The sequence below is a fragment of the Ascaphus truei genome, chromosome 17 (genome assembly GCF_040206685.1).
Source record: "Ascaphus truei isolate aAscTru1 chromosome 17, aAscTru1.hap1, whole genome shotgun sequence".
Lineage (NCBI taxonomy): Eukaryota > Metazoa > Chordata > Amphibia > Anura > Ascaphidae > Ascaphus > Ascaphus truei.
In genome coordinates, this window is record NC_134499.1 from 20,866,768 (window position 1) to 20,881,270 (window position 14,503).

General features: G+C 41.2%; 1 protein-coding gene across 3 annotated transcripts in view; it reads right to left on the reverse strand.

Moving 5' to 3' along the window:
- Positions 1–1,737: 1,737 nt before the first annotated feature.
- Positions 1,738–14,503, reverse strand: part of PRICKLE2 (prickle planar cell polarity protein 2) — a 163,881-nt gene continuing 151,115 nt past the window's right edge. For all 3 annotated transcript variants that reach the window (XM_075574256.1, XM_075574255.1, XM_075574254.1), the window contains exon 8: positions 1,738–4,247. In XM_075574256.1, coding sequence (XP_075430371.1) covers positions 3,376–4,247 — 872 coding nt within the window. In that variant the 3' untranslated portion in view covers positions 1,738–3,375. The remainder of the gene's footprint in view (positions 4,248–14,503) is intronic.

Below are 14,503 nucleotides of genomic sequence, written 5' to 3' on the forward strand. Positions count from 1 at the left end.
TATATTATAAATCAAGTGTGTGGGGATGGCGAAGTTTGGTGATTGTAATCGGCATTTGCCGTCAGTGTGGAGGGACTCCATAATAGCGCTCACACCACGGGAAGCCCAGCAGATTTGGACCAATACCAACTAAATCAGGAATCGGTGGTTCGTTGAGAGGAGATCCTGGACTTTTCATCCGGTACAACCCATGAGATCGGACGATCGGTGTGGGGACTAACTGTATATGCTATTGTGGTAACATGTCCATAACATGTCATGCTCTTTTATCTCTATCTTGATGTACGTTCAATACTCACCTGCTGATTGAAAATTTCAATACATGTTATATATATTACACCGTGAGATTTCGTGCTGTTTTCTTTTTTCCTTTTGTACTAGAAAGTTTCATGAATCTGTTTGGATCTCACTTGTGAGCCTTAAATTGAGCTCTTTCGGATTGAGCAGGGTATTGAATTCTAGGAGTGTATTTTTGGGGCCATGCCACAGGATCAAAATGTCATCGATATATCGACTCCAATGGTCGTTATATTGCGTGTATTTGTCCATTTGGTCAGTAAAAAACACTATATTTTGCTACCAGCCAAAGTACAGGTTGTCATAAATTGTGGTACACTATTACCCGGTTCTCAACAACCATGTTAATTCTATCCTAGGGCTTCCCGGTTCCCTTCCCCGGTCCCTGCTTTTGCTTACAATTTTTGGCAATATCGATTCTGGATACATGACAGACCAGGGTAATGATCCCTCTCCCTCAACACGCTTTGGTATCACATATACCACGGTACTCTAGGGCTGATTACCATTTAAACCCTGCTGTAATCTCCACCAGGGCCATACATGTCTTTCTGCTTGTTACATTAATTCCAGTTTACAATGACCTCATTGTATCACCAAAACTTTAGGGCAACAAGGGACCAGTTAGACTGGGAATGGTTACCTGATTAACTCTGCTGTCCTTTATTCCAATTGTATGGGTTTATACACTAGTATATTGCACTGAGCACAAGATTAGCTCACCGATAGCCTGCTTAGAGCCTGGAGCCTCCATATTTTGAGTTCTCTGTGGCTCAACATTGTAGTTATTTTTAGCTACTTTTCAGAGATACTGCAACTCCTGTACATATTAAGTGTAATTTTGGGTTACAATAGAATATGATACCCCTGCCAATAGAGGAATCTTTTCCTTAATACTAACTACTGTGTCTGTTCACTCCTGATTGGCACACACAACACTGTTTCACAGCGACCAATCTAGTTACAGTACTTGCTCTGCTAGACTCCTGACCACACACAGAAATCGGTCATCATACCTATTGCAGGTTATCCCCCTGGTGTATTACTCAACAGCAGTGTCGCTGCTTTTAGGTTTCTGTGTCACTCCATTTATTATGCATCAATTAACTGTTTGGAGTCCCATCATTTTTCCAATGTGTTCGTTTGGCTACCTCGTGTTACAAGAGTATTTACAACATTTGCGCTCACCCTCCTGCAATTGTGCATATATATTTATTTTTTCTGTGTGTGCGACATCGAGTGCACGTAATCTGGGGACTTTCTGGCTCCCTATCTCCACCTGGATGCAGTAGATACCAATTTTTATTCTTGTATACCTCCTCCCCTAGTGCACCAACCCCACCCCCCTATTAGGAGTGCTGGTATCCCTTTGGTCTTCCACACATTTATATGAATAATTGATTTAAAGTGATACATTACAAAAGACACTCAATATCTGTGTTGATTTGATATCAAGGACAATGAATATGTTTTAATATTGAATTCTGAACAGCAAATTATGTCAAACACCTTGCAGAAAGTACAAGATATGCAGTTTAAAGCATATAAAGCAAAAGTTATGTGTTTAGTACAACAGTGCACAATATACTTACAACTCCCTCTGTAGCTTTACCCTAACACATAATGCTGTGAGTAGGGCATCCTTCATTACTTATGACGCATTACAGGTATAAAGCAGCACTGAACTTTTCCGTCAGTTCATAAATGAAAACAGATAAAATATTTCAAGTCACAGAGGCATATAACAATTCCACAATTTGATGCAGACATAATTGCACCATTTGCATTTTCAGTTCTTTACAACAACTGGTAGTTTAACATCATAACACTACTGTACATAATTGCGATGAAAACTCTAAATTGGGCTTTGGTTATAGTACTTGAGCTGTTATTTTGGTACAGCTGCTGTAATAGGTAAGTTACCCATTCAGTCCTGAAACTGGCCTGCGATAGAATGCCCTGTAATACATTGCAGACCTATTCAGTGCCTAAGGGACTAAGTTCAATATGTACAGTAGTCTTCAGTATTTGTTGGTCAGCAGAGGCAAATTGAAGTAAACTGGAAATGTTTTTAATTTGTTAATGATGTACTGACTGCGTATATGGAATTGATTAGTTAAAATCTTGGAATTCTATTTAAACTTCAGAATCGCATCCAATTGCAGCATAAGTGTGTGTAAATACTTTGGCAAATTAGTTTTTGAATATTTGGAATTTCGCCAGGTTATGGTGCCTGGAATCACCTTGTTTAGTTACTATATTTTGTACAATTTCCATAAGGTGCCAGACTTAAGAAATCATACCTGCCATGCAAAACCGTGCTCTGGATGGTGTAAGGTACTGTAGATAGAATTTAAAATGTTTATGTTCGTAAAATTGCTCAACTATTTAAAAACAGAATCTATCCACACAGCCCCAATGTATAAATTGCACAATTTACAGTAGGAAATACCAATTTGCAATTCAAACCAACCAGACACGTATGAGTTGTGCATGCAGTTCCATAATATCTATATTCCTAAAACATAGAAACTCATTTAATATAACAAAATACAAAAATAGTTTAATCAGAACTTTCATTTACATTCCATTTACAATGAGCATGTAAATAACTTAAAACATTAGCAATGTCTGAGAAATTAAAATATTTGAAAAGGAGTGCCAAAAAAATAAAATAAAAACAAGCATAGGAGGTTCATAATAGAATGATATAAGCAGGCAGCAAACGTTTGTTATGGCATACATTCAAAACTAGAACATATGATCAGATCGGAACAAAAGCACTGCAGTATTTTTGGCGGACTGAACTACTCAGGTAATAAAGTGAGTTACTTTCAAAGTGAAATGTGCAACAACAAAAAAACAATATTCACCATATCAACAATCATGACTATTTATCAAATCTAATGCATAATTCAGCCTCGTTCTTCAAATTGCATTCTTTACGCCAGTCAGTGCTGGAGGGGCTTGTATCACCTTAAGCTTCTTAGAGGATAAAATAAGTGTTCAAAATGTAGAGCAGTGCAAGGTTGTTATTTGTTCATTTACATTCTTTGACTGTAGCTCTGCAGTATCCCATTATGAAATAATGCAGTTTTTGCTCTTTCGTCTTTTCCTGCTATGTAATTGTCCTCTGCCGCCCAAAGTGGAAGACTTGGGTACGCCACCAGAACATTGACCATATTGATGGATAAGGTCCTCACTAGTTACATATCGTAGGCGGGTAGGTTGTGGAATTGGTTCTCCTAAGAAATATCCTTCATTATCTGATTCTGAAGAGGAGGAACAAGTGGAACACCAATCGTACTCATTCATATGTGGCCCCCATCTTTCACAGAGATGGTTTTGCAAAGCGAGTTCGGATGCAGTTCTTTGATATCGGCTGTACATTTCCCTTCTGGCAACCTGATCTGTTGGTTCTCTGCCTCCTCTTTGTTGCATGAACCGTTCATAGTCTTCCCTGGTCCTCGCAAACTGTTTCTCTTTCAGTTTACTACACTGTTCACTAGCAAGATGGAGAGCGTTATCAGAACGAGAACGCCTTGATCGCCTTTGCCGATGATGACGATGTTGGTCATTATCGCGGGATTGAGTTCGCCTTCTTGTCCGCTCACTCATTGGAGTTAGTTTCACGTTAGGCTGGCTGGACATTTCAGTCATGGACATACCAGCTTCAAACGGAAATCCTTGATGCATCCTTGCGTGGGGTAGATGGTCCCTGTATTTGCCTTGGTTTGCTAGTTCACCAAGATTTGGCGTCATATCTTGATACTGTTGTGCAGAGAGCAGGCTTCGGACTGACTCAACGCTTCGGAACTGAGAAGAAGAGTTTAATGTCCCCATGTTACTCAGTTTTTCAGAAACGTTCATCCCAGAATCTTTGCTCAAATCGGGCATTGAAAATCTCGACAGATGTTCCTGACGTTTCGGACCTCCATCTGCAGATGCCCCTTGAAAAAGAAAAAAAAGACAGTCTTACTTTGATATAATCTATTTTAGTAAATGTATTGGTCTCTCTCTGTAGAATAACCAACACCACATTGCCCTATCAGCAAAAAGTGAAAGCAGTATTTTCATCAAAAGGATATAAGAAATGCTTAATTTAATACACATTATATTAAACAATCACTGTCTTAAAGGGGCAGTCACCGCGGGTAAAAAAACAAAAACGTTAATGAACAACTTAGGTTGGATTCACGAACCGCCGTTGTCATCACACTGTGATTCCAGGTTGACTGCCATTCAAGTCAAAGGCAGTTAAAGCAGGATCGCAGTGCACTAACCTGTATCAGAGGCTAGTCAGTCTTCCCTCCACACCCCAGTGTAGTTGGGCTCGGTAGAAATATTCAATCCCTCTTAGAATACAAATTGGTCACATAGTTACTATGTCAAAAATGACTATATTTCCCCTTTCTCTGAGTCTGCTGAATTCAAGCATATCATTTACTTACAGTATACTGATCTGTTTGACCAATGACGGCTTCATAAATACGTTACAAAGAAAAGAACAAAAACAGAACAATGTATTTCTGGCTTTGAGAACTAACCGTATTATCACAAATACATGAGATAGAAATATAAAGATTGTAAGAACCTCCCAAAGTATTTGTTTACCATGGAAATGGTAAAAAAAAAAAAAAAAAAAAAATACCTATACAGTAGGTTTTGAATTTTTGTAACCTAAAAAAAAAAGTCAACCAGCTGTTTTTAAATTACAGTATTAAACATGTATGTAGGTATATCTTTATTTGTATAATGCTATCCATGTACATAGTGCTTCACAGCAGTAATACCCATATACAAGGAGGGCCCCAGTCGTGCGGCGGGTTCCGTTCCAAGGACCCGCCGCAAAGAGAAAATCGCCGGAAAGCGGATCCAGCGATTTTCGTTATGTGCGCATGCGCAGAACGGCAATGCGCCGTTCTACGCATGCGCAACTGCGGCAAAGCCCCTTACTCTGCGCATATGCGACCCCGGACCGGCCCGTTCTGCACATGCGCAACAATGACGGCCCCCTTCTCGGTACCGCCGTATCGACGAAAAGCGGGGCGCCAAGAAGCGGGGCCTTCCTGTATAACAATAACACTTAATGGGAACAAGTGCTTTAAGACATAAAAGTAACACTAGGAAAAGGAGTCCTTGCCCCGAAGCGCTTACAATCTAAGTAGGAGGGTGTTCTGGTAAGTGCATCTGCAAGGGGTCAAGGCCAGTGTATACGAGATGTATAATACCAGCCAAACAGAGCTACCCATATACTTCATTAAAGAAGCGTGTTTTAAGGAAGATCCTAAAAGGTGGAGAGAGAGGGTGCTAGTTGGATATTGAGGGGAAGGGCATTTCAGAAGTGTGGGGCAGAGAGTGAGAGAGGGTTTAGGCAGGAGAGGGCTTTAGCTATAAAAAAGGGGTAGACAGAAGACATTCTTGATCAGAACGCAAGAGTCAGGCCCCGCCTATAGTGCCGTCACCCGTCGCCACAGCGAAAGTTATATTGCGGCGTCGCGGGTATCCTGAAATTTGATTGGTTCAAGGGCTGTCACATGAGGCGACAGCCCTTGAAAAATCTAATTTTGCCGGCTACCAGTTTTCGTGATGGCGACATCGCTCCGTCGCCGGCGCGCTTACTATAAGAGCACGCGGCGGTGGCAATGCATTTGTTTTCGGGCGACATCGCGTCGCCGGCACTATAAGCGCGTCCTCAGGCAGGTGTACAGAGAGACACTGTGACTGAGATAAGTAGGGGCAGAAGAGAGTGTACAGCCTGTGCACATGAAACTGTTTTTAGTTCACAGCTCCTCTGACAAATCTACTATCCCCATAAAATATGCATTTTCTAAATAAGAAAAGAAAATGATTACAGTATGGATTGGTATTTGGTTAATAAACCCTTAGCGGCTTACAAAAACAGCATCAATCCTACGGTACAGCATAGAAGTAATATCTCAATCAGAACACCAGGAAATTATTCATGTCATTTTGGCAAGAAAAGCCAAAACATTGTGAATATTCCATCTGATGTTTTAGAACACTAGAAACACTATGAAGGCAGTTGCAACAATAAGCGCCATTATAGCTACTGCTGACATTTTGTCACCATTTTGAAATCATATATTTCACTTTATCTTTTCAGCATGTGTTCCTTTTCCATTATCAATGTGCCGACAGAAGGGAACAGGGTGTATTCTTTCCCTCTACACCCAGCCACCCTGAAGGAGCTGGTGATGACAGGCAATCATCCACACACGTACAGAAAATAATGACAATGTAAATTATTGTTATTGTTATTACTACCTTATGAATGTATAGCGATGACAATGTGCTCAGCACTTTTTATTATCAATGTCAAAATAATAAAAACGAGTGATGAATGCATGTAAAAAAAAAAATAGTCAAATCCACAACTTGAGGGGGAGGTTGATGAGTAGCAGCCATTTTCTATTGGTGAGTCACACTGTTACCGTCGCATTACATGTTCAGGGAGGGAATATTTCTGAAGATGTACTTCCTGCTCTATAAAAAAAAAAAAAAAAAAGGACTTTTCATATGTATAAAATCATATATAGAAAATATTATTTTAATGCAGAAAATCCTTTCAACGGTGTGTGTATATATATATATATATATATATATATATATCTATATATATCTATCTCGGGGGAGGGGGCATTGCGGATAGTTCAGGGTGCAAGTATAGTTTTTGTGTTTATATAAGCGCCGATCGCGGCTGAGCGTGTGTGCACGTACATATATCTATATATGTAATTCCCCGCCACAAGTGCCGCCCGATCAGCGCTAGTGGGGACTTAGCCCTAAGCTGCATGTTTTTTCCCCTGTTCTAGCAGCCTACGCTGTTGTGTAAACTGCAACATTATTGTAACAATAATCCCCTTTTACACAAGACACTAGTCGGTTGCCCTGGCAACCTCCCTATCCTCATAGTTGAGGTTGGTTTAGCCTTGTTCCCCTGCCCTTTTGTGTTTATTAGAATGGCCCTTAGCCTGTTCCTGTCTGACAGGAAAGTGTGCTTTCTTTTCCTACAAGCAGCTTAAGGCCGCGGGCATGGTCAGCGCTTAGCCGCGCTCATGCTGGTCAGCGAGTCCCTGCAGCCACAATGAGAGCGGCTTTAGCAGGGGCTCGCGCACGCTTCCGCAGACGTGCGGAGGCGTAGCAGACAAAACATTTTTAGTTTAAGTCCTGACTGGAGCGGAGGGCCGGTCACGGGCGAACCAGCTCCGTGACGTCACTGGCCCGCCCCCGGACGGCACGCGTAGTAAGGCCAGGGAAAGCACCCGCTTTCCCTCAGCCTCCGCACGGCTGGAGTCTATATGGACTCAGCCTTAGTGAGTACACTCTTCCTCCATTACTCCCTCAGTAAAGGAAATCCTTTTTTACATTCCCCCCCCATAACAAAGCACCTTCTTCTCACAAAGGCTAATTCTCCTGATAGGAAATGTCTCCTATCATTATCTACATGAAGGTACTTTTATATTTCTATTAACCCCGCTCAATAAAGTTGAAGAAAATAGAAGGACTTTGTGTGCTTTAAAAAGGGGACGAGTTAAACCACATGGACTTACTCACGTGCTACATATGAGCCCGGGTCCAGAATAATGAGACTTTTTCAACATTTATTTATCCGAAAATGATTAACCATTCAAGATCCACATGCGAAAAAGTATGTGACACTTTAGATTCAGTACCTGGTGGTGCCCCCTTTAGATTCAGTACCTGGTGGCGCCCCCTTTAGATTCAGTACCTGGTGACGCCCCCTTTAGATTCAGTACCTGGTGGCGCCCCCTTAAGGCTGCGTCCAGAGAGATGGGAGCAGTGCTGAACCGTGCTGACGCTGAGGCTCGCCTGCTGAAGCCTGTGCGATTTCATGCATACGCAGGCAAGCCAGCGGGCGCGATCCGGAGGCGGGGCAGTGACGTCGCTGGGCCAATCGCCCGAGATGCACCGCCGTCACGGCACCGTGACGTTGACGCTGCTTCGCGCTGATTGCATGTTTTCAGCCGACAGCGCGCTGAAAAACAGCTTTGGCTGTCTGCTGAAAAATCCAACTCCTGAGCACGCCTGCGGACGCTCGCGTGAGCCCCCTCTAAAGACATCCTCATTGAGGATGCCGGGGCTCAGCGCTGCGCATCCGCGCGGCTCAGCGCTGCTTGTCCTTTTATGGACGCAGCCTTAGATTCAGTACCTGGTGGCGCCCCCTTGAGCAGCAATGACTTCAACTAAGCGTTTCCTGTAACTGCTGGTCATTCCTACTTACAAAACTGCTTCCAGTGACGCATCGCCATGGTAACGCGGCATCAAATGACACCGCAACGTCATTGTGACGTCAGAAGATGCCAGACACCAGGTAAGAGGGGGGGCACGGCACGAGCAGGATGGAAGGCAGGGGGGCGCAGACTGAAAAGTTTGCACTGCCCTGGCTTAAAGCAGAGAGACCCTCAACTCTTGCCCACTTCTGCTCAATGGTAAACATGAGAAATGCATGAACGCTCAATCTAGTGGAAAAAGAAATATGACTCCGAAGCCTCAGCCAGCAAATAATGTCCTTTTAGAGACAAACAGGAAACCACAGTGAAAAAACAAACAGTTATTAGTACTACAAAACAAGGCAGCTAAAGCTTTAGGATTAGAGTAATCAGTTTGCTCTTTTTCAAGACTGAATGACTGCTTGGCCAACACATTTCCTAGCAGAGAGGAGAAAGTAAGGCTACGGCCCGCTGTCTGCGCTGCACGCACACCTGCTGGCGTGTACAGCCGAGTTCCCGCGGTCTGCAGTGAGCTGCAGGGGGAAAGACGGGGTAGGGGCGTAACGGGGACGCAGCCATGACGTCACCAGGCAGGTTCGCCCTCATAGGCTGAACCGCCGGGGGGGGCGTGGCCCAGCGCTCGGCGCCAGTGTTAATCTCAATTTTTGGGTCGGCAAGAAATTTGCCGCGCAGCGGCCCCCCCTTGCAGTGGGCCTGGGAGGGGCGGCTCTTGGCGCTGCAGAAGCCAGTGGGGACCAAGCCTAATGAAAGTAACATTGTCACTTACTACATCATCGAGATAAAAAGATTGAGATAAATAATACTGCTTATAAGCCTATTGATTTCCACTCTAATTCAGTAAGGCACGGGTGCTCAACTCCAGTCCTCAAGTCCCCCAACAGGTCAGGTTTCCATGATATTCCTGCTTCAGCACAGGTGGCTCAATCAGTCCCAGCTTCAGTACAGGTGGCTCAGTCTTTGTCAGAGCCTCTGATTGAGCCATCTGTGCTGAAGCTGGGACATCCTGGAAACCTGGCCTGTTGGGGACTGGAGTTGAGCCCCCCTGCAGTAGGGCAAGATAAAAATGGACCAAAAGTGTGTTTAGTGGACACCCCATATGCTCATTGCTTAGTGGTGACCGTCTTTGATGTCATTGAACCATGTTTGGCTCGCAGTGTCTTGTGGCCGTGAGTTAATTCATTATCTCACTCAGTACCTCACATAAGAATTAAATTCACAGTTATACAGAGCAGTGACTTGCTGTGCCTTTAACACGGTGTAAAAATAAATGTATCTGAAAGATTATGAATGATTTTAATACGCGCTGCTAAGGAACCATTACAGTGAATCAGGTTACAATGGGACGGTGTCAGAGATTTAGCCTGAAAGCGTCACAATTCTTTCACTCTTGGTATGTAATGGAAGCCTGATTGCTTTCAATTGTATGCCCACAACTAGGTCACTTATCTAACATAACTAAGTAGGTGGCACTGTTGCTTTATGGATGCACGTCAATAAACTGGATTATTTCAAATAATTGCTAGTTTCTGCATTGTATGTAAGCCTTCCCACAAATTGAATGAAACATTTGATTGCGCAGCTTTATCACTTGCTTTAAACACATGGGAATATTTCAAGAAAATGAAATCCTGGGTGAGATGTATTTGCTGTGACAGCTCTCGTCTCTGCATCGAACATCAGACATATTTTCCCAGAGGATTTCTATATGCGACAGTTTTCACCCACAAGGTATGAGTGAGCATGTGACATTAACCGATCAGACCACAGCAGGGGTCCTTACATGGAAAGCATTAAGAAAGATGTGGTAACAAGTCTTCTTCTTTACCCATAAATGGAGCTATGATTAAAGCTCCCGGTAGGAATGCGAGTTGTCTCAATGCCAGAACGATCCCCCCCAACCCTCATATTACTTTACAACTGCAGCACACCATTTATTTTCACAAAGCAATGGCTCTAGGCCAAGGAGGGCCATAAATTGGAATATTTACAAGTCTAGTTCACTTCCCAACAAATAAATATTATTAATCAGACTCGCTATTTCAAATAAATGAGGAAAAATACAAAATCTTTGTGAATTGTTTAACGGCTTTGGCCAGCCTAGTTTGCTTATAATAATTTGTATATATAGTATATTTTATTGTGATATTGCTTTGCTGTTATAATTTGAAGTATTACATACATCCTATGGGGAAGGTGAAGAATCTGGCAACTCATTTTTTAAACTGGTCTATAAACCAGCACCCAAAATTGGAAATATTAGTTCATTTTTTTTTCCATATACACTAGCACAGGGGAAACAAGCAATTTGACCAACCTTACAGAAAGTAAGTGACTGAGACATGAATTAAATCTAGAAACATATTGATTTTTGACCAGGAAAATAGCAAAACCCCATCTCTACACTGCTAATTGGGAACAAGTCAGTCCCTAAATAATAATCATAGCATGTTCTTGTATAGCGCTGCTAGTTGCACATAGCGCTTTACAGAGACATTTTGCACACACAGGTCCCTGCTCCATGGAGCTTACAATCTATGTTTTTGGTGTCTGAGGCACAGGGAGATAAAGTGACTTGCCCAAGGTCACAAGGAGCCGACACCAGGAATTGAACCAGTGCCACTTTGTGTCTTTACTCACTGAGCCACTTTTTCTCCCATAAATGTACCCTTATGGAGCATAGTGAATCCCCTTCTAAGTGCCAACCCAATTTCTCAAGACAACTAGAAATAGAAAGTAAAGCAAACCTTATTTTCTAATCCCTAAATACTTTTGCTGTCAGAGGCCCCTGGAATGCATTGCTTTCCTTTGCCCTTGGCAGTGGCGAGGTTAGAGTTCCAAGGAGGAGATACAAGTATAACCAGACAATTTCGAGATGCACGAAAATCCCACAATACAGAGCCAAGAAAGATCGTCATTAAGTGAACAATTATCTCAATCACGTACATAATTGTGTTTGAGTTAATGCAATAGTGGCATCATCTTCCCAACTTTCTCAGCAGGTTGTCTGTCATCACTTTGGGACAATACTAATAACATTTGCTGTAAACGCTTAACTGTGACGAAGTGCCGAAAAAAGCATCACAGTGAGTCAGTAAAAGAGAATAGCTGCTTATATAATTAAAAATGAAATTTACATTTTAATATAATGCTGAAATGCTGCCTATGATTACAGACACTATGTACACACATGAATCCAGGTTATATCTGGATGAATCAGACAATACTTGGATTTTTTTGATTTTTTTTTAAAGACCATCAATCATCTCTGTACCTGTCATGTACAGTACACAGGACTTCTGGGACCTGGTTAAAACAATGATAGAGTAATTTCAGGTCACTTTCTTGTTATACAAGACAGACCGTTTACTACATTTTAAAATGAAAAAAAGTAAAAAATGTTTTTTTATATATATCAGAATTTATATTTTATATCAGAAAATAGCCGTGTTAGTCCAGTTGTGATAGTGCAGAATAAATGAGTATATATATATTTGCACCAGAGGTACACAACACAGTGCAGACCGCTTATTACAAGCTACGAAATATAGAAGGTTGATCGGCTACCCTGAGACACACAGATTCCAAAATATAGTAATTCTATGTGTAACTTTTTACACTTCTACAAAGCCATATAAGTTCCCATTCATTTAAAAGCTGCAGATCAAGCAATATCCTACATGTTTTTCTTTTGATAAATCAGTTCTGTACTATAAAAAAAAATGCTACAAGTATTTTCTCAAACTTTTAATGTATTATAATGTAACAATTCTTTTTTGTTTCTATAGCAACCATTCATAAGTCATATCCCCTTCTGAAACAGGCTCTGGCACACCCCTTTTTGAGCCCTTTTCTCTCTCTAGCAGTACACCAATTGTATCTAGTGACTGCCTGTCACAAGATCTTCCCCACAGAACTTTGCATCTTTGGTCCAAGTCATTTAGTGAACCCCCGAGCCAAATCTTCGCTGATCGGCCACAGGAGAACATATCGATTGGCAACTTAGCTAATTACTTATTGCGTGGATTTTATTGATGCACGTATTAAAGGGGAAAAAATTAAATAAAAAAACGGCAGCTTGGACGGCTGCTTTAAGATAATAAACTTAAATGATAGAACATTTTAACAACAGTAGGGGGATGTATTAAGTGGTTTAATTCCTACAGCATATACCTTCCTAAGTGGCTTTAGCCTTTTCATGTGTTATCAATAATAATCAACACAAGTCTACAGATAAATTTGATACCTGGAAGAATTGCCCTATCACCCCAACTCTCTATTACGGAATACAATGTGGTTGCATTTTGTGGTAATGCTACCACATTGTATCGGTATTATTTTGTTCTACTGCTTTAAATAAAGACAACATATGGTAGACATGCATGTCTTGCACCAATTAATTTGAGAATCCAGGGCACAGAGACTCCTTTTCTTTCCACATTAAAACTTCGTTCAATTGATTTTAATCCAAAATGTTCTGGCAGCACATTGCAGTGTCAGGGATTATCTGATTTTAGCCCAAGTACTGAAATAAATTATTTCTGATGCAGTCACATGCAACATTCGAAGATCATTCCAAAGCAAACTGTGCCATGTACGACTTATGTAGGGATCGTTACAATGTTGGATAAGAAAACATTTTAATTGCATCCTAATGGTTGATGCATTGTACAGGGAGGCACTAGCACAATAACTAAATATATAGGATCTGCCGTGACACTTTTTTTTAATAACAGTCATAATTAATATTCCTTGGTGGTTACACGTCGTCTATCTCTTTACAATGAATAACAACATAGATGGTCTGTCCCATGGCTTTAACAGTATGTCATAAAATAGGCCAGTCCATCCTAGAGCCAATGTCAACTAATGGCATTGCTTCATGGGTTACATTTAGATCAGGGGTGCTCAACTCCAGTCCCCCCTCCCTCCCCCGGTCAGGTTTACAGGATATCTCGGCTTTGACAGCCTCCGATTGAGCCACCTGTGCTGAAGCGGAGATATCCTGAAAACCTGGATCTGTTGGGGGGGGGGGGGAGAGTGGGTAGAAGAGGGGGTGGAGGCTAGAGGACTGATTTAAATGATTGAAAGTTTAAAAATAAAATGCAGACAAAAATAAGTATTTTAAATTAGCCCAAAGCTACATCCAATATGACAAAAATATACAGTGAAATGCATATATATCTTTTGAAAACTGATTAGAATTCTTATTTATCTCTATAGTAAGCAGTTATTTGACATGCAGCTGGTTGTGACTGATCCAATGCGATCATTCTTCCTCGAACTATAGAGGTAAATAAGAATTTTAATCAGTTGGTGTTAGGACCTGCAATATTTGGTCATGCCTTGAAGTGGCTTGCAGGCTTAAAATGCTTTGGCCAAAGGGTTTAACTAAATGACCCTTTTTTCAAGAGATATATAGGTATTTCACTGTATATTTTTGTCATATTGGATGTAGCTTTGGGCTTCTTTGTTTTTTGTTATATACATTTAGCCACGCCCAGTAGCACTCCAATTGACACATATATATTATGTAGTCATTTTTAGAGCCTGTTGGGTATCGGAGTATTTTAAATTAGTTATATGCTTACAATTTTTGCTTGCTACCCAGATGTTTTGGATGTTTTTTTAATTTTTATTATCTGGATTTAATGTTTTATGGGGGGAAAAAACAGTTTTCACAGGACACAAATGGAAAGTTAGAATTTTTACAGGTGATTACAAACCACATTTCCTAAGCAGTGCTATGCCATAAAACACTTTTCACTTGAATAGGTCGAAAGCCACCTACCAGCTCCGGTAGGGGTCTCATGGCAGTGCAGCATTTAGTAAATATGATCAAAATAAAAATGAATTACATTGGTATGTTTAAAAACTTTTTGGCCCCAAGTGGAAATGCCCATTAAAGAGAGTAATATATTATTTAACCTCAA